The 24554-nt window shown below is 47.7% G+C and overlaps 1 protein-coding gene across 1 annotated transcript in view; it reads left to right on the forward strand.

Annotated features, from left to right (window-relative positions):
- The window catches only part of LOC147747769 (uncharacterized), an 802967-nt gene that overhangs the window by 700271 nt on the left and 78142 nt on the right, over window positions 1-24554 (forward strand). Inside the window, exons 64-67 of the mRNA XM_086926120.1 lie at window positions 1704-1770; window positions 1916-2129; window positions 10519-10570; window positions 24457-24523. Of these exons, the coding sequence (XP_086782246.1) occupies window positions 1704-1770; window positions 1916-2129; window positions 10519-10570; window positions 24457-24523 (400 nt within the window). The remainder of the gene's footprint in view (window positions 1-1703; window positions 1771-1915; window positions 2130-10518; window positions 10571-24456; window positions 24524-24554) is intronic.

Below are 24554 nucleotides of genomic sequence, written 5' to 3' on the forward strand. Positions count from 1 at the left end.
AGTTCTCATAAATTGGACAATATCAATGCTGTTGTTTTTAGTAATAGGTAGGCATTATTTTGGTAGAAGAAGGAAATACTCACTAAGCCATAGGCTTCCGATAACTTAAATAAACAGATCAGTGATGGATGGAATGCTTGAATGAATCTCAGCCACTGGTAATCCCATAGGCTGTATCCCAATCCATTGTTATTTTGCACAGCATGCCACCTCAGTTTGGATTCAGGTATATGCAAATCAGTGTTGACCGTGACCTGCTGAAGAGCCCATAATAAGAGTGAAACTGGTCCTGGTTTGCTTGTGTTCTGGGTCAGGGAGGACCTGGCCTGGCAGTTCGTGCTGGGTAGTTCCCATGAGAAGCAGGGCCAAGGCTGATTTGCATATGACTGGGTCCAAACTGAGGATGCATACTGTGTGAAAAACGATTGATGGGAATGCGTTTCAAGTGATTGCCAGTGGCTGAGATAAATTCAAGCATTCCATGCATCACCTTGTTCTTTTTGCATTTGATGCCTAGTCGCGCCCGGTGTGCCCAGGCGTGAGTTCCTGGCACACTATGCCACTGGAACCAAGCTATACCAAGCTGAAGAGCCCATAACATGGACAAAACCGGTCCTGGGTTGCTTCTGTTCCGGTTCGGAGTGGATCTTGTCTGGCAGTCCGGGCTGGACTGTTCCCATGAGAAGCAGGGTCACAGCTGATTTGCAGATAACTGGGTCCAAATTGAGGTGCACGGTGTGCTAAAAAAATGGATTGAGATGCTTCCCCGAGTGATTGCCTGTGGCTGAGATTAATTCAAGCTTTACATCCAACTCCTAGTTTTTTCCATTAATTAGGGGCAGAAATACGTGGTAGAAGAATTGCTACCATACTCACTCTTCAGATAGCACAGTGCGCGTGTCCAGGGCATGAAGTCAAACTATGGTTATTGTGTGATCTTTCAGGATCCTGACACCTATCTTTCCAATGTTTAACCTCTGCTCATTGTCCTGAGATACCTGTTCATTTTGCCAGTGCACAGGTTGAGGCAAGACAGTATAAGTTCAAGTATAACACTACCCTCCCTGCATTATATGTTATCTTGTCATGCTTTAACTATGTCGACAGTTTGACAGAATCTTATGAATCTCTTTCTTCATAAAAGCAACGACTGGGCTCTTTACAATTTCAGTTATCTCTCCAAAATTGGTATACAATATTCTGTGAAAAATATTTTGGTAGTAATTCTTGAGCTGTTTCTTGGGCCACTACCACTCAAATTAAACTGTGGCCTACAAATCTTGGCTCTAAAGTTACATGGAATAAAGGAAACTAGTCAAAAACGGCAGTAATTGGTGATTTTTTTGCTTAATAGTTGTTTTCGAGCTATATGCACCTTCTTAGGCAGGCAATTAAGGGCCATATTATCAAGAACGGCGATAACATTAATGCAGCTTTAGAGAATTCCAAAAGAATCCCAGGTTTGTGGTCCTTCACACCAGAACCTGGGCTTCTATTGGAATTCTCTTGGGCATATTATCAAGCCCCTTATCGCCTCTTTAGCGGCAGTTTCGTACCTCTAAAGCGGCAATAAAGTTTTATCGCCGTTCTTGATGATATGGTCCTAAGTGTTCTTTAGGAGAGAAAAAAGAATAGGCCAATTTACTCAGGGCTGTGGTGCACACATCAGGAGCTGACAGTAGTGATACTCTATTCTCTTCTAGAGTTATTTGCCCAGAAGGATGTCTGAAACAGGAAGTTGCAGTGTGGGGGACTGATATCTACACAGACGTGAGTTTATGTGTTGAACAAATCCATCTCATGTGTTGACTGTTTTTTTAACCTTGCAATAAATATGGCAAATTAAGTTATGAATGAAAAGGTAAGTGTGAAATATCTTATTATTAGTTCCTGACTATTGCTGCTTCTCCTTCAGGACTCTTCCATCTGCAGAGCCGCAATCAATGCAGGGAAAGTTAGCAATGCTGGAGGCAGAGTGAGAATGGAGAAGAGGCCGGGTCAAGGCAGCTACCAGGAATCCACCAGGAATGGAGTAACAACCCGGAGTTACGGTGCCTGGACAGGATCTTTCGTTTTTACATCATCCAACATTGTCTTCCCACCCACAAGCCCTCCTCAGCCTCCCGAAGGTAAAACTGAGCAATGCACCTCAGGTGTAACTGGTGATAATTTTAGATATCTTCACAGCTGCCTTTGCCTTGCAATAATTTTGGCTAGTTTCCATCTGATACTGGGGATTAGGAGAATACTTCCTCGCGCAATAATCAGGCCACACTGATGTTTAAGGCGTAAAAGATCATTTATTAGGTCCAGGCTGCACAAACATAAACAACAACCAAATACACAATAATCAACAGCAACTCCCCCCCCCCCAACATCAACCCAGCCTTCATACACTCCGGACTCACCTTCCATTCCACTCCATGACCCATTCCGTTCTTCATCCCTTTCTTCCGATCTCTCTTAGCATCCTGGCATTACCCTCATGCCTCCAGCCCCCCCCCCATTATTTACTCTTCCCCCCCACCATAGGTGGGTGCGCCCACTAGTGACTCCCCCACCCCTCCCAAGTACTGCCAACCAGGGAACCCCCGTTAGGGCGGTTACCTGCCCCCCCCCATCCCCCAAGGGACCTACTTTGCATCTTTCGCCCCCATTCCTTCAAGCATCCCTGTGACACCATATCACCTCGATCCACAACTTGCTGACCACATCTCTCATCTCCAGCATATAATAGGCGTTCCCCATTGTCGAAAGATGCACACCGTCATCCCTAAAGAGTAGTCGTTCCTCCAGTCGTAGTCCAGGGTGCGCTGTCACCTTAAAGCCTCTGTCTTCGCAAAAAACCCTCATAGCTTTGTTCAATTAATTTCGAGCTATCTCAACTGCCCCATGTTTGATCGCCCCTTTCCAAATCCGTCTTGGGACAAATTCAGTCCATGTAATACAAGTCCCAGACAATTTTTGTTTCATCACTTCCAAGTCCCGTTGCATCAACTGTAAGAGCTCCAGACCCGGCAGCTGAATCAAGTCTTTCTCCCCAAATGGATAATCAACAAATCCGGGCATCCTTTCTGAGGGACCATCTCACAAGCCAGGGCAATAGTGCCCCCCATCGCATCCCTCCTTTCCTCCACCAATGCACCTCTGAGTCCCAGGTTATAGCCGTACACCGGTTGCTCTGCATTCTTGGAGGCCCAGTGCACAAACAAATGCCCCACAATCCATGAGACCGTCTTTCCCCCGGGCCACCCACGCAACCTACGAAAAGAAAAAGGAATTAGTATACATCCTGAAAAACAGCTCCCCCAACCCCCATTTAACCCAAAGCCCAGCCCAGGACCCTACTTCCGGACATAACGCTCACAACACTGAGACTTCCACCTACCAATCCGTCGGATCCTATCCCATGACCAACCCAACCGTGCCGCTGCAGTCGCCGCCCCAATGCATAAAGAATGCGTCCCAAATCCCGCCGGGTTCACCCCCAACCTGTTCAATGCCATGCGCAAGACTGCCATCAACTGTGCAGCCCAAGACGCATGAGAGAAGATCTCACCAACTGCAGCCGCAGAGGAATCCAGAAATGCCTTCCACTCACCCACCGGACACACTCCCTCCCAACCAGCCTCACACAACCAAGCCCACTTACCCGTCCCCAACTGATCCATTTTAGACTGTCCCAACCAAATCCCCAAGCGACCAGCATCCAGCCTGATTTCCTAATACCTCCTGCCACTTCTGGCCCTCGTGCCCAGCAATTCAGAAACCCTGAACGCTCCCAAAAAATCCATACCATGTACAAACGAAAAATACGAACCTCAAAACTGTCATAACAACACAACAGTAAAACCTCAACAAACTTGACCAACAATTCAAATGTAACTGCTTCCCTCAACACCCCCCCTGCTCCCTATCCCAACCCCTGAGCATCCTACCTATGACCACATCTTTCGTAGGGTCAAAACCGAAAAACAAGCTACCATAAAAGGACAACACTCGCCAATTTCCCTGCAATGGTCGCGGACGACAACCCCCTGTCAATGCAATGTAATACAAACTGCAACACCCCATGCTCCACCACTGAATGATCTCCACATGCCACATCTTGCCGCCATCCCATAAATGAGCTGAACTCTGCCCACGCCAGCCTGTAGGTCCGCTTCGTTGAGTTTGCCACAGATTTATCCACCAGGCCTAACACCCTCACTCCCCCAAGGCCCAGACGCCAGCCGGCAGTCTGGTCTTGCACTGATCTGTTCCAGGTGCCAGTCTCCGGAACCGCTACCACTGTGAACAAGACAGAGCATCCACAATGCCAATATTCGCCCCAGGGACATGCTTGGCTCGAAAAACCACATTCAACCTCAGACACAACAAACGCAGCACTCTCAGATCTCTTGCTCTCTGTCGGTTGATCAACTCGACCACAGTCATATTGTCCACATGGAACAACACCGATCTGTTCTGAAACTCTGACCCCCACACCTCCAATGCCACCAACAATGGAAAAAACTCCAGAAACGCAATGCTCCTCCCTTGCTTCACCCAATGGGCCGGCCAATCCTCAGCTCACCATCTGCCATCCCAAAAGATGCCAAAACCTGCTGCCCTGGCTGCGTCAGAGTAAATTTGGATTTGCTAGACCATCCTTTCCTCCACAAAGTCGAGTGACACCCCATTGAAATCAGTGAGGATGTCCTTAAGTCAGCCCGCACCCCCATGGAAATCCGGACCCTGTGATGTGGTAAGACTGCCCCCGACATGACCATGCCGAGCCGCCGGCAGAATGTCCGTCCCGCCCTCACTACCCAACATACAAAGTTCAGGAAGCGCAACAGTTGCTCCACTGCCTTCGATGCAATCATCTTTTCTCCAATCGCCCACAACAGACACGCCTGTATCTCCTCCACCTTAGTCTGCGGGAGGGGAGCCATCCAGTGAATGGAATCCAGCTCAATTCCCAAGAAAGTCAAACAGCAGCGAGGCCCAGCTGTTTTTTCTGGCACCAAGGGGTCTCCAAACCATTGCGCCATTTCCTAAAACTGTGAGAGAGCCCTGCCACAGTCCCCTGATTGATCCTTCCCCAGAAAGAGAAAGTCCTCCAGATAGTGAGTTACGATGCCGGTTAATCTGTGTAAAAGCCCATTGCAAAAATGTGCTAAACATCTCAAAAAGTTGATGTAGATGGCCCCTGCAAACTGCATTCCCAGCAAAGAGAAATCTGTAGGTTGTATTGGCAAAAGGCAGAAAGCAGATTTGATATCACACTTTGCTAGTTCAGGCCCTTGGCCCACACACCCGCACAAGGCAGATCGCATCATCTACTGACGCATAGAGCACCCAGGAGTCTACCTCTGTTATTAAATCGTTCACGGACTGTCCCTCCGGCCACGAGAGGTGATGGATCATGCAAAACTCACCCTCCTCCTTCTTTGGCACGACTCCCAGTGGGGGGACGATCAAATGTTCAAGCGGCCAATCCACAAACGGCCCGCCACCCTGCCTTCCAACACCTCTTTCTGCAGTTTGCCCGCCACCACCATTGGCAATTCTATAGCCGATTTAAGATTGTCCACCCATCTCTGCACCCTCGGTCCCTGATAGTCCACTTGAAAACCCTCCGCGAAACCCCACTGCAACTTCAAAGCCGCCTGCCTGTCCGGGTAACACGAGAGCCACGGGTCATCGCCTCCAACTCAACCGGAGTAGGCACCCTTCCATCCAGGCTGCCCCCTACCCTTCACATTTGTGTTTCGCCACTGCTCCGAAGGCGTGACCAAGGTGAAACATTGAGAGACGGCATGCCGGCCTCCACATTTGGAGCACTCATGTTTGAACTTGCAAGGGTACCACAAGCAATATCCCTTGTTGTAGCTCCAGCATGCACCTGTAGTGCTGGTGCCTGGCTTAGCTGTTTGACTGGTATTTCCCGTAGGTGCAGCAGCCCCTCCTGCCCCTGACTGGGTGAGCCGCGGCGTAAAGGACCGGTAAGGAACCGGCAAACCACTGGCCGTGTGCGTGGACGCAGACGAGTGCGTCAACGCCACCCACTGCATCCACAGCTCCTGATCAATTTCTCCCCAAGGCTTGACGGGGTTCACGCTAACTCGGGCCCGAAACTCCTCATCATAACTCAACCAGGCAAACCCCCCGATATGCAACTGGGCCTTCCTTATAATCCATGTACTTCAAAATGGGGATAGCTCTGTCTAAGTGTTTTTTGCAATATATACTTGCGTAAATGAGAGAGGCGGACGTCCAATTTTCCATGCTCACTGGCACCCTGGGTCGCCTTGTTAGCTCCCATTCCTCATCCTTAGAGCGTTCCTTCGCCTGCACCTCTCTGTGCAAGAGCTTGAACACATCCACTAATTTGTGCTTCCAAATCCTACTCTTAATCTTATCCGATAAGTGGGAACCCAGGGGCATGGCCAAACCCATATACAGCAGTTTCTTCTGATGCTTGTCTTCTCCCTTTCCATCTTTGTCCTCCTTCCCATCAGGTTTGTCCTCTTTCCCTACAGATTTGTCAGTCTGGACCCCTGACGTCACCACCACCTTACCTGTTTCCGTCTTGGACGTCCCCACCCCAGACACACCGGCTGCTAACTCCCTTGTGTCCCGCAATGACCCGTCCCCCACACCCATCGCCCTACATGCCTTCTTCCGGCCTCCCTTCGGGCCCTCGTCCCAAGCTGACCACCAGACCCATCACCTGACAAAGGTGTCTTCGTCACTCCCGGCCGTCCTTTCGAGCAGCTGGCTTTGGTGGTGTCTACTTTTGCCTTGCCCTTCTTCGTCTGTGAGGCCTGCAAAAAACCAAGACCACTGTTGCTCTGCACCCCCCGTCCTGTCAACGTCATCCCTCACCTCCCCGTCTTCCAGTTCATCGCTCTCAGAACCATAGTCCAACTGCAAAACGGGCTCATCCTCCACAGGCTTCCACATAACCTCACATACCTCTCTCTTCACTCCTTCCTGCACTTCCACACCACCACAACTCTCGCGCTCCATCCAGGACGCTGTCGCCCGCTCCTGCGCTGGAGGGAAGGCTTCCGCTGACCCCCTGCTGCTTCATGGTGGCATCCAGGGGCTGTCTTGCGCCCCGCCAAACCTACCACCCCTCTGATCACCTCCGCCAGCTGGGATCCCCTCCAACCCTCAGGTCGCTCCAACCTGGTCGGGCTCTGGCATCGTCGGGCCTCGTCGCCGTCCTGGCTGTCCCTGACTGCCACTGCTGTCCCCCTCTGCCCCCTACTGGCTCCTGCTGGGCCCACTCAGCCCTCTCCCTATCATCCTGCTCAGCCCGTCTCTCTTCCTCCGAGGTGGGCGTAGAGGGTCCCTCCGCCTCCTCATCCCATACTGCCCCTGCTCTGAGCGCCTCCAATTCAGCCCACTGTGCCTCCTACTCCTGCACCAGCAGGCGCTGTTCCCTAATCCTGTCTTCGAGTTTCAAGGCCTCCCATCTGGGCAGCAAGGGTGAGCAATGCCCCCTAGGCCGCCCGCTCTGCATGTGCCCCCAAGGGGTGCATGTGCCAGTTAGCCCACTGCCCCCTGACCTCCCAGCCTCCAGGAATGCCTTACGCCCTTTTCATCACTCCCTCTCAGGGCCGGGGTGCGAGAGCGCAGACCCCCCGAAAGATCCATGGGCATGTCTCCCCAGGTACCCATCTTCCTCACATGCCGCCTCCCCCCTTACCCAGCCTCCTCAGGGAAAAACAATCCTGCCTTCCCTACAACCTGCCCCCCTCCTGCAAGATCATCTGGGCAGACATGTCCTCCTGAAACTGGGGGCCCGCCCCTATCCCCCCAACCTCTGCTGCCGTGTCTCCTTTCGGTACAAAAGGGGGTGGTGATGGATGGAGCATCTGAACCAATCAAACACTCACACCCAGTCAAAAGATCTGGGTTTGATCCATCACTGTTCTTTAGCCCACTCTGCCACCCCAGTTCAGACATGGCTATATGCAAATCAGTCTGACCCTGTGCCTCATGGGAACAGTCCAGCCCAAACTGCCAAGCCATGCCTTCCCTGGACCGGAAACAAGCTTCCGAGGATCGGTTTCTGGCATTCCAGCCGTCTTCAGCCCGGCTTGCTTGAATCCAGTGGCAAAGTGAGCAAGGGACTCACGTCTGAGCATACCCTGCCACACTTATGGCGGCCAAAAGCAGTACAAAAGGGGGTGGTGATGGACGGAGCATCTGAACCAATCAAACACTCACACCCAGTCAAAAGATCTGGGTTTGATCCATCACCGTTCTTTAGCCCACTCTGCCACCCCAGTTCAGACATGGCTATGTGCAAATCAGTCTGACCCTGTGCCTCATGGGAACAGTCCAGCCTGAACTGCCAAGCCATGCCTTCCCTGGACCGGAAACAAGCTACCGAGGACCGGTTTCTGGCATTCCAGCCGTCTTCAGCCCGGCTTGCTTGAATCCAGTGGCAAAGTGAGCAAGGGACTCACGTCTGAGCATACCCTGCCACACTTATGGCGGCCAAAAGCGGTACAAAAGGGGGTGGTGATGGACGGAGCATCTGAACCAATCAAACACTCACACCCAGTCAAAAGATCTGGGTTTGATCCATCACCGCTCTTTAGCCCACTCGGCCACCCCAGTTCAGACATGGCTATAGGCAAATCAGTCTGACCCTGTGCCTCGTGGGAACAGTCCAGCCCGAACTGCCAAGCCATGCCTTCCCTGGACCGGAAACAAGCTTCCGAGGACCGATTTCTGGCATTCCAGCCGTCTTCAGCCCGGCTTGCTTGAATCCAGTGGCAATGTGAGCAAGGGACTCACGTCTGAGCATACCCTGCCACACTTATGGCGGCCAAAAACGGTACAAAAGGGGGTGGTGATGGACGGAGCATCTGAACCAATCAAACACTCACACCCAGTCAAAGGATCTGGGTTTGATCCATCACCGTTCTTTAGCCCACTCTGCCTCCCCAGTTCAGACATGGCTATATGCAAATCAGTCTGACCCTGTGCCTCATGGGAACAGTCCAGCCCGAACTGCCAAGCCATGCCTTCCCTGGACCGGAAACAAGCTTCCGAGGACCGTTTTCTGGCATTCCAGCAGTCTTCAGCCCGGCTTGCTTGAATCCAGTGGCAAAGTGAGCAAGGGACTCACGTCTGAGCATACCCTGCCACACTTATGGCGGCCAAAAGCGGTACAAAAGGGAGTGGTGATGGACGGAGCATCTGAACCAATCAAACACTCACACAAAGTCAAAAGATCTGGGTTTGATCCATCACCATTCTTTAGCCCACTCTGCCACCCCAGTTCAGACATGGCTATATGCAAATCAGTCTGGGTGTGAGTGTTTGATTGGTTCAGATGCTCCGTCCCTCAACACCCCGTTTTGTACCGCTGTGTCTCCTTTCAGCCGCCGCGGGGGAGCTTTCCTCACCACCACCGGCTTAATATGCCGCTCAATCAATCCCTCTGCCACATCCCGGCGCGGAGGCAGGCTCTTACGCCATCCTTCGCGTGGCGCTTCTTTCACTGCTGTGCCCCTCCTTGACGCACCTCAGCCCGGCGGTAATGGCTCCTCCATGCATGCCACCACCGCCGCAGAAACTCCCACAGAGTCCGCCCGTGGGACCTGCTCAAGCCCCACCCATGCCTCACTTAAATCCCCAGGCCTCAGCAGATCCTCCTGCCCGGCCAGCCCCAGAACCCTCAAGGCCTCCCTCACCTCCGCGGCCGTAACGTTGGCCATATTCACCCGAACCTGGACTGCCGCAACACCGCATCCACCGGGCGCCAAAACACCGCTCCACCGACCAGTGGGCCCCCGGCGATTCACAGCTACACGTTGTAACCAAACCCCTTATCTGCACCTTCCTTAATTAACTTCCTCACCAGACAATGCCAGAATGCAGGAAGAGGAAGTCGCCTTCCTCTCCTGCATTCTTATACCTACCCCCAAACCACAAACCCTACCCCCAACCTGGCCCTCCCCGCGCGAACAACCCCAGGGGGAAGACTAGACTGCATCTTCACTTCCCCTGGGGTCCTGCATGGTGATGTATTTTGCCAAGAATCTACAAGAAAGTCAAACAGCAGCGGGGTCCAGCTGTTTTTTCCGGCGCCAAGGGGTCTCCAAACCGTTGCGCCAGGTTTGCTTGACAACATTTCTTTGATAGCAACTTCCAGTTTCTGAGTTGACATTTAATGTGAATATCAGCGGTTGCATGTTCAGGACACTTTACAAATTGTAGGAATAGAACATCTGTGTGTCAAAACAACCTACTCTAGAAGGTTTGGTCACTGTAAATGGATGGGAAATGTTATCTTAAGAAACATTTGAGGTCAATGAGGATGGGAAACATTTTCTTATCTTTTATTTCTAAAGACTTTACCCTTTCCTAGTTTTCCTAGGATTGTTCCCAGCATTCAGTACGGGAAACATAGTAAAATGTGAGGCTTTTTAAGGTTAAATCCTTTGATATAGGGTCATGTTTTTAGCCAGTATCTTGATATAGTAATTTTACTTCTCTTTCTTTCAGTTCCTGTTCAGTGCAGCACCACAGCAAGACAACTAACTCAAAGCACAGCAGAGTAAGTACAATTACTGTGCTATACCTTCCTTTATATAGAGGGGTGACATGGCCTATTTCTATTTCTAATATTTGAGAGTCTACCAACCTTACTTTACATACATTCAGATTCTCTAATACTCAGTGGTAAGATTGGTCCTTAGGCTGGGAAAAAGCAGGACCATACCCTGGCCATAGAAAACCCGCACTGGCTAATTGCATCAAATGAAGAACTTATTTCAATAATTCAAAAGCTTTTTTTATGAGGCTGGAAAATACTACTGTGGTGGCGAAGATTGTGATGCAGGGCAGGCATCAGATACAAGGTATCACAGAAAAATATTCTATGGTGGCCAATATATAATAACAAGGGTAAGACTGAATGTGTGTCCCAAAATGGGGCCAGATTCATCAGGAATTTATGAAGTGGTATTCTACACCATTATTTGAGCTACTAGAAACCACATCTACTATTACTTAATTTGACATACTTTTTAGCTGTCAGCTATAAATATTTAGGAAGGAGATCATACAGTAGAGCAACCCATTTGGTCATCAGACATGATCTGCAAAAGGGTGACAATGTATTTAAGGATAGAATTTCTATATGTGTGGCCAGTATAGGTATCTCTTATAAGCTCTACTCACGTTTGCTGTGACCATGTTTTAAATTTGTCTTACTATGATGAGTCATTATGTTCCAACCTGCTGCAATGTAACAGTGTTTAGTGACTCTCCAAAACTCACTGCCGGAATGGCAAGATGTCTTCTAGTATTGAAGTTCTATTCAAAAGATCCACTAATTCGCCATTGGGTATCCTGAGGTGTGAAAAATTACTCTTTAAAGTGGCCTTCCTCCTTAGGTTTCAATATATTTCTTAAAATTCTTCCTACCTAATTCAGTTTAAGAAAAGCAGACTTGTCAGAGTGCTTCTTTTGTGCCATTGAGCTCCTGTGGCCACCCTTGGTTCTGTATGTAACCTGGTCTGTGTGGCAAGGGTGATGTACCCAATCCTACTCAAAATGACTAGGTTGCCTACCAACAAGGGTTCAGGATGTAGGCTTGTAGAGGGGACTCTCATTCAGTGACAAATTGTGAGCTAATATTGAACCAGAAAACCACTACAGAAATCTTTTTTGTGGGGTAAGATCTATGATTTGGAATGCCTGCAAGTGAGGTAGTTTCTGAAAAGTAGGGGGAGGAGGGTGTTAGATGCGTGAGTGGCATATCTTTGGTGAAGAACTTGTTAGTATTTGCTTTCCTTAGAGAAAGCACGATACCAGAAACCCTAAGTAACACTCATGGTTATTTTTTTTGCAAACATACATTTTCTCAAAAGGTTTGTTTAACAAAAAAGAAGTCCGCAGGATCGCCCAGTTGGGTGAGCTTCAATGAGTCAGCGATGAATCAGGAGGTAAAATCAGAGAGGAAGTACGATGGCTAGCATTGATAAACTTACATGGAATGTGAACAGCCTTAGGTCAAAACCCAGACAGAGGGTAGTGCTGAGGTATCTGGAAGAAAGTCAGGTACAACTCATGGTTTTACAGGACACACATTTGTTAGCAAGTGAGAGTAAGGATCTGTTTGGCAGGTGTGGTTGGAACCCGAATTTTGCAGTATCCAACCAAGCACAAGGCTGCAAGGGTGTTGCAATTTCAATTCGAAGAGGCAGTCGAATTGAGCTCAAGTCCTCAAGAACGGATAGCTCTGGTAGATGGGTATTAGCGGGTATAAAATGGGCAGAGAGTGAGTTCATATGTGCCGGCTTCTATGGACCTAATGGGGACGACCCACAGTACACTAGAGTTGGAACTGAGATTTGTAGATATATCAGTCCCTGTGATTGTGGGCGGGGATTTTAATATACTGTTGGATCCTGTTGGACTGGTGTACACGGAGGGATAGCGCCCCAGTGCCTAGAACGAGGCATAACTTGAAAAGCTTGATGCAGGGCCTTGGGTTAGTAGAAGCTTGGAGGCATCTGAGAGGGAAGGTGAGACGGTATACCTACCACAGTAAAAAATATCGTCACTTTTCCAGATTGGACTATTTTTGGGTTAAACGATGCTTAGCGTCCAATATTAAAAAGATTGAACATTTTCCAACCCACATTTCAGATCCCTCAGTGGTTATTATGACATTACAGGCCCCAGGACCGCAGCCTAGTAAGAGATGGACAATAAAGCGTGCCCTTCTCTTAGATGAGGGGTTGGTGATTGCCTTGAAAAAGGCTGCATCAGAATACTTTATGATTAATAAAAACACTAAAACACTGCCTCCCCTGGACTAGTGTGGGATGCCTTTAAGCCATATATGCTGGGGGTTTTAAAATGTCTTGGCTGTGCTAAAAGTAGAGAAGAGTGGGCTGGATTAGTAAATATGGAAAGTTAAGTGAAAAATCTTGAGGAAGCCTTGCAATCTATAAGTGAGGGAGAAGAAAAGGAGGGGATGGTAAGAAGGTTAGAAGAGGTTAGAAGAGGCCCAACTGGAATATAAGATCAGGCTGGAGTTAAAGTGTAAGACAATGTGGCAGGAATTTGAATATGGAGAGAAAGCAGGGTCGCTATTGGCCCAGAAGGCGGGGGTTGAAAGAACTAGGAATGAGATTAAGGAGCTGCGGGGGCCGTCAGGGGAGGTGCTTGACAACTGGGAAAGTATGCAGAATCACATAGTTGCAATTTTTTTGCAGGTCTATAGGGAAGACTTTACTCCAGACCCCCAACAGCTTAAAGGTTGGCTTACCACACTTGACCTCCCTGTATTGAATGGGGAAAAGATGATGGATGCTCCAATTACCCAGGACGAGATCAGGGGGGCAACCCCGAGAGCTAAGAATGGAAAGGCTGCTGGCTTAGATGCCTTCCCCTCAGAAGTATATAACATATTAATAGATGAAGTCCTCCCTGCTTGGGAGAACCTCTTTAACATGGTTAGCAATCTAGCATGTAGGTTGGCTAAACTAGCTCCCCAACTAATTCATGTGGATCAAAAAGGATCTCTCCCTGGGAGGAAGATCCACGAATTGACTCGGCAATTAATTGGTAGCATAGACCTGGCCACATCAAGGTCGGTACCCTTGGAGGTATTTACATTGGATGCCGCCAAGGTCTTTGACCTCATATGTTGGGACTATTTATAGGAAGAACTGGAGGTTATGGGGTTTGGGCCACGCTTTATAACAACACTAAAAGCTTTATATAACAGTACAATTGCTAGGATCCTCCTCAATGGTTCTCTCACTAAGAGTTTCCAGATATTTACAGGGACGCAACAGGGGTGCCCCATCTCACCATTATTCTTGAATATCTATATCGAACCATTTGCCCAGATGCTTCGTCAGGATAATCAGGTAGTCGCTTTTAGTGCAGGTACATATAAAAGAAAATCGTGTTATATGCGGATGATCTTGTCATCTTTATGGCAGATTCAGTCCTAACTATTCCCAAGGTGGAAATTTTAGCTGAAGAGTTTGGGGCGCTATCTAGCTAGCTGGTCAACAAGGCAAAAACTGGGATATTGTGTTGGAATGTTCCAGTTTGGAAAGGAGATGTTCAGAGAGAGATCAGATACCTTGGAATAGGCAACACCAACTCATTAGGGGGAATTCCTCAGCTCCATCTTGAGAGGGTAGCGAAGGAAATTGACAAAACACTTGCCAGAAGGAAGAATCTGCCACTGACATTATATGGAACAGTACATCTAATTAAAATGGTGCTACCACCCAAGCTGACATTTCTTTTTAATTGTATTCCTCACACTTTTCCCAAAGGCATGACCGATAAACTATGGGGGAAATTGGTTAGTTTTGTCTGGGCAGCGAGGGGAGCAAGGCTTGCCTGGAAGAAATTGATTCGTAAGTTGGAAAAAGGCAGGTTGCTCTTCCGGATTTAAGACTATATTGCATGGCCTTCCAGTTTAAAAACTGCAGAATCCTTTTAGGCAAACCAGGGCCTGTGGGGGGATATTCTGGTGATGCAGGAAGTGGTGCCATGGAAAATCTTGATGGCAAAAACAGGTGATTCCTTCCCAAGATTCAAATACCTGCAGTTGCAATCTTGGGTGGGGGCCAACAGAAGAAAGATTGGCGGAGTGTGGGAATTTGAAAATAAATTGCAGAATGAGGCCTTTAAAGTAAGGAAGTCACCGACTGTTACTGAACTCTGTTGCTCTCGGAAGATAAGAAGTTAAAACCACTATATGAGATCTGGGATGGGGTAATTCAGATGATGGAGATGCAGAGAATCTGACAATTCTCATTCAGACTACTCTACAAGGTGGTTAAATCAGCCAATCTGAAGAGAAACCACTTCTTTACAGTTAACAGGCTCTATTGGACCCCCCAGAAACGTGGAAAATGTATATCAGCCCCAGCTCCAAGATGCCGTAGATGCAGTATGCTAAGTGCTGACGATCGATATATGGTTTTTGAATGCCCCCAGCCACAGGAGTATTGGCATACGGTCGAGAAAGTAACTAACGATATTCTGCAAACCAATATAAAAATAAGCTTAACATTGATACTGATAGGGCTGGAAGATCAACCGACTCTGTCCCTATCGGCAAACAGACAGGACTTACTTTTTTATATGATCCTCCTTGCCAGAAGAGAGATCTGCAAGAAATGGACAGACCCCATACTACCTCGTGTACTTGATTAGCTCCAGGCAGTTAAAACTATTTGCAAAATGGGTACGGGAATTGAGGGTGGCCCAAGTAGTAAGATCTGGGATGGAACTGTAAGAACCTAATTCCCTTGTCCCATGACTACACCTGCGTGGAACCAGTAACCAGAAAACTGGATGGACTTGATCTTAGGACTAGATGTTCAATTGTTAATTGCCTGGAGTGGTACAGGTCGGGTATCAGGCTTGACTTTGCAAACAATAGTGATATGAGGATGAAAAAAAAACAGGGTTGTTTACCGCCAACCCTTAATCCCTATAAACAATTTAAAATGGAGCTTTCAGTCTCAAAGATATACATTTTTGAACATCCTACACTGGGCTACAAGCTGCAGAGGAAAACTTTGTAATTTCTGAACAAAACATTTTGGAACTAAAATGTGTTTGCCTTGATTCCAAGTTGACCATCTAGCCCTGTTAAAACTCCATAACAAGTTAGACACAAAATTACTCATGGGGGCGCACTATACTCCAGATTATACACTTTTGGGAAATATTATGCAGGAACCTGTGTTTCCATGCACATTCCAATATATTTAGCTGGCACACCTGCTAGAAAACATCGAGCCTTTCAGCATCTGAAGTCGCTGTGTGACAAACTATTGATTTGCAGATATACCATGAATGTTGTAATCATTGTTTGGTTGATAACCCTGTTTTTGCTGAAGTGAGATTTTTGGTGCATTTTTAATGGCGTCCTTGACAAGCAGCCTAACACTCTTTTAACCCCTTCTCTGCGGGGGTAATTCCCCCGCTGTGCTGGGGATCGGGGGTGGTGCGCACAGCACCCCGGTGCTGATGACGAGCTCAGCTCGTCATCAGCCACAGTGCTCGTGTGCTGATGATGAGCTGAGCTCGTCACGGCCACGCCCGTTCCTTAGAACACTCAGCACAGCAGGGGAATTATCCCTGCGTGTGAACATTCTAACAGCCATGACGAGCTCAGCTCTTCATCAGCACACGAGCACCGTTGCTGATGATGAGCTCAGCTCGTCATCAGCATGGGAGAGGTTAAATAAACCACTACTTTACTCCAACACAGATATTAGGGAAATCTTGAGCAGTACATATTAATGCCAGTAGGGGGCGTTGATCAGCTCCACATTGAGGCCATTCGCTTTGCAAATTACATTGCGGTGCTCATAAAAGCCTGACCTCAGCGAGCTAACTTTAGTTCCTTTCCTCCCAACAGCTTGGATTCTGGGAGCTACTTCATTTATTTTTTTACCACATTTTATTGTCTAGCTTGGCAGGGCAGCTGTCGCCGGACAATTTAATGTGACCATCACTACATGGGCTTTGGCTCCGCTCACATTTTTGAGAGCCAGGAAAACCTGTTTTGATCGGGGAAAAGTGGTGTGCTTCCACAAAAAAGTTCTTGCCCTCCATGATCATTTTGTTTATTTGTCCAATTGGCTAAGCTTTAACTTTCATGGATTTTTAGGTCTGGCTTGATAGTGCAAATTTTACCCAACCTTTTAACCTCCACCAATATTATTCTATTGTTCTTTGATTCCACACAAATACATATTAATTTCCATACTATTTATTTGTAATGCTTCACTTAACCATGGAACATTCCTTTAAAGTCAGGCCTATTGGCATTTCTAATGCTTGGTTTGACCTTTTGTTGACCTGCTTTGGAGCAGTTCCTCCGAGTTTGCTAGGGACATATCCCCTTCTAAACCTACTGGTTTTAAGCCTTATATGGAGTGTTGAGTCACGACTCCATGGCCCGTGCTGAGTGTGACTTGATGAACCTTATGGCAAAGCTAGGGTATGTGATGAAGCTCCTGGCAGCGTAGCAGAAGAAGTCTCTGCTCCATTCTTAGTCCCAGTCTCACTCTCTGAGCAGTTCCCGCAGAATGGCCTTTGTACTCAAATAATTTCTCCTCCAAGTAGGATGAGTCGAAGAAGCACAAGAAAAATAAGTTGAAAAGCACTTCAGCTTCACCCTCCAAATTCTGTGCTTCTAAGCCTGTTCCCGCACTCCATCTGCACAGCTGGCATCAGAGCCTGTTCCCACTACTCTGAGTTTTCCGATGCCATTGCAAAGTCTGTTCAAGTCAAAGGATTTTATACAGCCATACACGCCATCTTTGAACCACCAACTCCTGCTAGAATGTCTTTGGGCTCCACAGAATCGCTGTGTGTCCCAGTTGGTTTACTGCTGGTGGTGCACCCCTGAAACAAGCTGGGCACTCTGGATCTGCTCCAAGGATTTGATCTAATGCTGACACAAGAGCTTTTTCCCTCCCTTAATATCGACAATGGTGAGTTCATACCTTTTCCCGACTCTGAGCTAGCGCCACCAAGACACAGCTCAAGGTTATTGCTGCATCGTCCAGACCCCACCAACCCTTGGACTTTGCTATCCATTGATAACCCTTTCCTCTTTGTAGGGGGAGATGAGAAGGAAGGGTTTGGTCCTGCTGAGAACTGGTATGTGGAGCTCAGTTACACCAGTGGGCAGGATACTTTCCCACACCCTGGAATGGTTTCCCCTCAGAGCCTGGTTTTGGAGGAAGACAGATCCTTTGCGAATGTGAAGTGCACGGCTGTGGAGGTCCTTGAAAACAGCTGTCAGTAGTCAAGGTCAAGATCAACATTGTCACAGAAGTGCTTCCTCAAGGATTGTTTTTCGATGAGCCCTTCCTCCTTTTAATGAGAACCTCACTCAATTTCTTCTAGGGTCCTGGGCCAACCTTGCACTGGGGCTCGTGTGCATCATATGATTTCCTGACACCAATGTTTCCTCCCAGGAGACCTGGTCTTCCTCTCTCACCGCTGCCCCCTGAAAGCCTGACGGTGCAGGTCTCAACCTCTAAGGTCAACCCAAACACAAGAAACTCCCTAGGCAGAGCCATGGCCTCCACAGTTGTACTACATCACCATGCATGGGTGCGGTCCACCAGGTTTTTGTGGGATGTCCAGGAATCACTGAATGACATGCCGTACGACGGCTCCCGCATGCTTTGCAATAAGACTGACACAGTGCTTAAGCACTTTTGGGAGAGCAAAGTCACTGCCAGATCTCTTGAGCTTTATTTATCTGCCCGGTTGCAGCAGCAGTCCTTTTCCTCCTACTGGGGCACCTATGGACGTCCGTTCCCGCTGGTACAACCAGTCTCCTCCTACCTCGACGGCTGCCTGCTGAAGGCAGTTTCCCCCCAGGCATTTGCCACCCAAGTCCAGACTATGGCTATCCTTTTGCACTTGCTGGGGTTCACTATCAATGTGCCTAATTCACATCTGACTCCTTCTTAGATGAACCATTTCATCTGAACTTTTCTGGATACAGTGCACTTCTACACCTACCCCCCGGGAGCAGAGACTCCAAGATATTCAGACTTTGATCCTGATGTTTCAGCCTCAATCCTGGATTTCACTTAAGCTGCTGTTTCTGATGGCCTTCTGCTGGTAAAGCACGCCAGATGGCATATGTGAGCTTAGCATTTGGATCTGAAGCTCCAGTGGGCACAGCACTAGGCGAACCTCTCCAACTTGGTCCAGATTTCAAAGGAGATAGCAAAGGATATGGGGTTTGGGCTGACTAACTGAGACTGGGTCCGCTGCAAACCCCTCTCCTTTCCTCAAACAGAACTAACAGCAGCGAACAATACACCGCTTCTGGGTTGAGGCAACCACCTTGGAGAGGTGGAGATCAGAGGACTCAGGTGTCCTGCGGAATCCCAGCTTCATATCAATCTTCTTGTGCTGAGATCTGTTTGCTAGGCACAGAAAGCCATTGTACCATCCATCAAGGGGGTGGGGGGCTCAGGTGTACTTAGACAATATCATATGTTAATGCAACAAACAGGGCAGGGAGGGGTCATGAACCCAGGGTCAGGAGGCTTTGGCACTCTTGACTTAGCTAGAGTGGCAGGACATACTCCTAGTGGTGCGACACCTGGCAGGGAAAATAAACTCAGCCATTTATGCCTTGTGGATCATGAATGGTAACTACCCCACGAGGTGGTGCGAGATCTTTTCCAAGAATGGTAAGAACCTTGATTTGATCTGTTTGCCATTAACGAGAACATGAAATGTCAGCACTTCCTTGCCTTGAAGTTACGAAAGTGGCTCTCACTCTTAGACGCATGCCATTTAAAAAGGAACTCGGGACTCCTGTATGCCTTTTCGCCTAACCCTCTCCTGCCCGAGTTTTCAAAAAGATTAAGACAGACAAAGTCCAAGTCATCGTAGTGGCTCTGGATTGAGCATGGACAATTTGGTACCCCATACTTCGGAGCATGAGCATTGAGCCTCTGATCAAACTGCCCCTATGGGACATTTTCCGGTCACAGCAGCAGGGCAGGGTTCTGCACCCGAACCTGTGCACACTCTACTGTCATGCATGAAGATTGAGCGGCAGAAGGTGAGCGTTTTCACTCTCTCTATGAGGTCTGTAATGCCATCTTGGCAACCAGGCATCCCTCAACTAAAACTATATACACCTGCCATTGAGATAAATTTGTGGCTTGATGGTCCTCATGCCATGTGGACCTCTTTTCTGTACCATCGTCAGAAAGGCTTGTGTTTGTTTTATTTTCAGCCCTGCAAGGCCTCGCCCTGGGCACTGTTAATGGTTACTTGTCAGTCATGTCGGCTTTTCTGCTGGACCAACCATTCCTGTTCAAGACACCTGTTTTGACTCATCTCCTGAAAGGTTTACAGCGCTTGTTTCCTCAATAAGACATCAATCTGTTCCTAACATTTATGAGTCTTTACCCAGCTGACCTCTGCAACTCTTCACTCTGAAAACTGTTTTCGTGATGGACATTACATCGGACAGAATGGTCAGCAAGCTTCAAGCTCTGTCTGTCCATCCTCTCTACACCAGCTTTTCCCTGACAAACTGGTTCTTAGGAAGCATGCCTTTTTCCAACTGAAAGTTGTCACCATACTACATGTTGGCCCGAGCATCACTCTGCCTTCCTTTTTCGTCCCTCCTCCTCATTCCAAGGTAGATGACCGACTCCATTCTCTCAATCCAAAGAAATCCCTTTCATTCGACATTGATTGCACCAAAGACCCTTAGAAGGATGATCAGCTCTTCAACTGGGTCACTATATCAAAACAAGCATTTGCAGTGCAATTGGTCTCGCCTTTAGGACTTTATAAGTATTAACAAAGGTGACATTTTTTGTGCAACGTGACATACAGCTTCAAGGGACAGACAGCACGAGAAAAGCTTGGCGCCCCTTTTCTTACAGAAATACGGGGCATATTAACAAGGGGATTATCTCCGCTTTTTTGGCTTTAAAAGCCAAAAAAGTGGAGATAATGTTTTCGCCCTATTAACAAGGCAGTGCTAACATGCATTAGCGCATGTTAGCAGCCTTGTTACCGACACCTCGCTTTGTATCTCTAATTAGATGCAAAGTGGGCGTCACTGGGCAGTACAACCTTGCAAATATCGCTGATGTGCACATCTCAATATTTACAAGGCTGCCCCAGCATTGAAGCAGATGTTAGCTTTTGGAGAAAACCGCTGTTTTTGCCAAAAACGAATGTCTGCTAAAATGTAGACTTACCTATCCCTAACATTGGAGGTGGATTATGCTTTTAGGCCCACAGGGACGTATCAGCAAAGTTATCGCCGTTTTTCAGGGAACATCGCTGGAAAACCAGCAATATTCCCTGCAAAACGGCGATTTCCCCGATATCGCTGGAATTTTTATCGCTGTTAATAACGTGCTACCAGGGGGATAAATTCCAGAGATAGGCCGCAATAAAAAAAAAGCACTAGGCGCGCTTTGTGTTATTTATCATTGTCCCTTGATGATATGCCCCTACATTCTTACACTGCTTAGAACTTTATGCCTCTCGTGAGCTGGTGCCGGTAATGGGGTGAAGGGGGAGGCGGCAGTTATGTCCTGTGGGTTTGCAGCAGCACAACCAGAGCCTGGGACAGGGGGTTACTATTCGGCAACTTGGGACATGCGGAAACAAAAACGTAGCATCATCTCTACAAGCCCCTGATCGATTTGAAATCGATTCTTTTAACTTACCAATGAACTTCTATACAGCTTTATCAAACTACAAATGAACTTAGTATACGTCTTCAAAACTCCTCCAGGCTCCAAAGATACTAGACTTCTGTTACCAGGGGCCAGTTTTGTAGCAAGGCTGCAACATCGGCCCCCTGTAACAAAGGCAGCAGTGCTACGCAGCAGTAATCCACACTAGCAGCACCCCAAGCACCCCCTGATCCCCCCTAAGAGTTGATCCAGTGAAGAGAGGAGCTGAGCCCAGCTGTTTGTGTGCTTTCTCTCTAATGAAACACTCTCTCCAGGGTGCTTTTCCTATTGGACAGCGGATTATCTATGTAACTGTTTATAAAACATGCAAATTAAAATACTTTACGCTAATTCCATGCTATTAATATTTTTGTTTGGTGCAGGTGTGATGTCTTGCGTTTCGAAGGAATGTAGACCACGTAAATTTATGCTAAGAAGATGTGAGGGAATACTATGATCAGAAGCATTGATTTCCAATCAGAGTGACCCCCTCAAACAGAGGGAGACTCAAGCTGACTGCCCAGACCAGTAATCCACTGTATTGATTATTGATGGATTGCAACCAATGTTGATTGGCTCTGCATGGTCTACTTACATACGATTTATGCACATATTTATCAGCTACAGTGACAGTAAATGAATGCTAATTTATTTTTTTGCAGGAATAAATTCAGATTTCTTACTTTCACAAGGATACTTGTGAGTGTTAATTATAATTTCATTAGCAATGCACCGCCATGCAAGGTTGTAAAAAAAAAAACGACCTACATGAGGATACCTGCTTTCAAGCGTGTGAATGTGGTCAATTTAAACCCGTAGCATGAGTAGCTCACTTGATGATTTAAAGGAGCATACATTTCACTCCGGTTTGAATTCCAGGCCAGGGTTTGCAGCTAATGGGTGATGTGCCTGTCTGCTTCCATTTCCCATCCTTTACCCCCATGATCCCTGCTCCATCATATACCCGTATGCACTTGAGAGCAATTTCCTACACGGTGTCCTCGCTTGATGGTCATTGCCTCTTTGACCTTTGACCGGTGATGCATAGCGAATCAAAAGCCGGCATGTCGCACAGCATGGGGGGGGGGGTTGATGCTGATCAGGAGGAATGAAGACGGGAATGAAAGGGGCTGTATCTGAAGGTAGGGGACAGAGGGGGATGGCTCAGCACCGAGCTCTACTTACAGAAAGTGATGCTGCAGTAGAGGCAGGCAGTGGTTTACACTTATATTTGGCTCACCTCCAAAACTGGCACTGTTTCTGCTGAAGTACGAGGGGAGGACTGCTGATTAATAAGCAGTGCAGATACATTTTTATACCAATCTGCCTCGGGAGCCCCTGTTTCCACTGCATAAGATGCTTGCAGAGTGAAAACCTGGAGGAACTCCGAGCCTCAAGCCCGACTCGTAAAATGCGCCGGCAAAAATGTTTTGATGACAGGCAGGGGAGGCTGCCGTCGCGTGACACTGCATTTCGTATAAAGCTGCACCATGCCCTTTGATTACAAGTCACTGAGGGGATGATGAGACTCGTCGGCCCACAGGTGGCCAAGATCGAGTTTTTGCATTGCAATAGGACTCACATTTACACGAGACCTATTGCATTGCATCATGGACAATGGGAGGGGGTGGAAGCACGGACCACAGGAGTGCGGGAGGGGAGAGAAGGGAGAAGGGAGCGGGAAGGCACTGACAAAGTAGTGCTCACAGTGTAAATCACATGTACCGTACTGTGTAACACTCGAAGTAAAGGGGCCAGTAGCCATGGGATGGTACAAATAACAACATGGCCATAATAAGGAGGGACTAACAAGCCTCATAATCAATCAATCAGAGGGCAGCATTTACGAAAGACAATGGCATGAGTAAATTAAAAACATGGGCGGAGAGTGGGAGTAGCTTCCACTGACCTTTCACTCTATACTCCATTACTGCATGCCTGGCAAAGCGTGCAGCGCTGCTGCAATAGGCTCGACCTAAAAAGGACAAGGCTTTGCAGTAGCAGACCACCTCTCTATGGATTGTGCTCATCAGTAAGATCATATGCACACTAGCTAAAAGCAGCCTCTTGAGGACTTGCAAGCCCATACAGTGATGAGTCTGCAGTTTGAAGTCTTTAGCAGAACCTGTTCGGAATCCGTGTTACTTTGCCGGAAGACCGATTAACTCCTATTGTGGAGCATACCATATCCACTGGACCGATATCTAGATCCCCGACGCGGTCTTTGAGCATTAATCTCTCCAAACATCCAGGAGCTCATTTACTTGTCGCAGAGTAATTCTGGATACAAATATCACCGTTATAAGATCTCTGTATACAACATTATCGATCCACTATTACGGCGACCGGCCAGTTCTCATCCGTTTGTAAACAGGCATCCAGATCGGCTTCACTGAATCCTTTTAGACCCCACGCCAACCCCATGGTGCCTGTCCTACTTTACGCCTACTCTACCTTTGTACATTTCCATCACAGATCTAGCCCTGACGAAGTTACAACACGTAACGAAACGCGTTGGCTGTGCATGTTTTCTTTGGTATAATTACCCAAATAAAGAAAAAGAAAAATCAAGAATACAAGCATCTACGCAATTTCTTTGAGTGCGCCTTCCATTGTGTTTCTAATTCTGTGTATTGTGTTAGTGCCCAGGGACAACGGGCACAGGAAGTGTGCTGCACCGCCTTTATTCTTATGTGAACTAGTGTTTTGGTTGTGCTAAACCTGGGTCTTGTTGTCCGATTGCTTCTGTCAACAGAGACCATATTTAACTGCACATTCCTCACTGATTGTCCCATCCTAGCCTCTCTACAAACTTGGCTCTTTCTCCAATATCCCATTAAAAACTGCACACTGGTCAAAACAGATTGATATTTATATGGCGCTCTGTTTTTGGCCTGGAAATAGTCACAAAGTAAACTGTTATCAGCATGCCTGTTTGGCGTTTATATGGCCACTGTGATGCCACTTTCCACGTGGACAAAGCTGACACAGAGCCTAACAATGTCATCTACCTGCGCTCAGGGATACTGCTCAAGATTTTATGGATCCTGTCGGATTACTGGGGAATAATCTAAGGTGAGGAATTTGTGGTCAGATAGAGTCTCTACTTGAAAAAGCTTTACCGAACATAAGTAACTTGTTCACACCACAGTTAGCTAAGGCGCACAGATATGGAGCTCAACTGTATTTTCTCTTCTAGAGTTATTTGTCCAGAAGGATGCCTGAAACTGGAAGCCGCCGTGTGGGGGACTGATATCTATACAGATGTAAGTTTATTTGTTGAACACATCGATATAA

This window comes from Lissotriton vulgaris, chromosome 1_1, assembly GCF_964263255.1.
Source record: "Lissotriton vulgaris chromosome 1_1, aLisVul1.2, whole genome shotgun sequence".
Classification (NCBI taxonomy): domain Eukaryota; kingdom Metazoa; phylum Chordata; class Amphibia; order Caudata; family Salamandridae; genus Lissotriton; species Lissotriton vulgaris.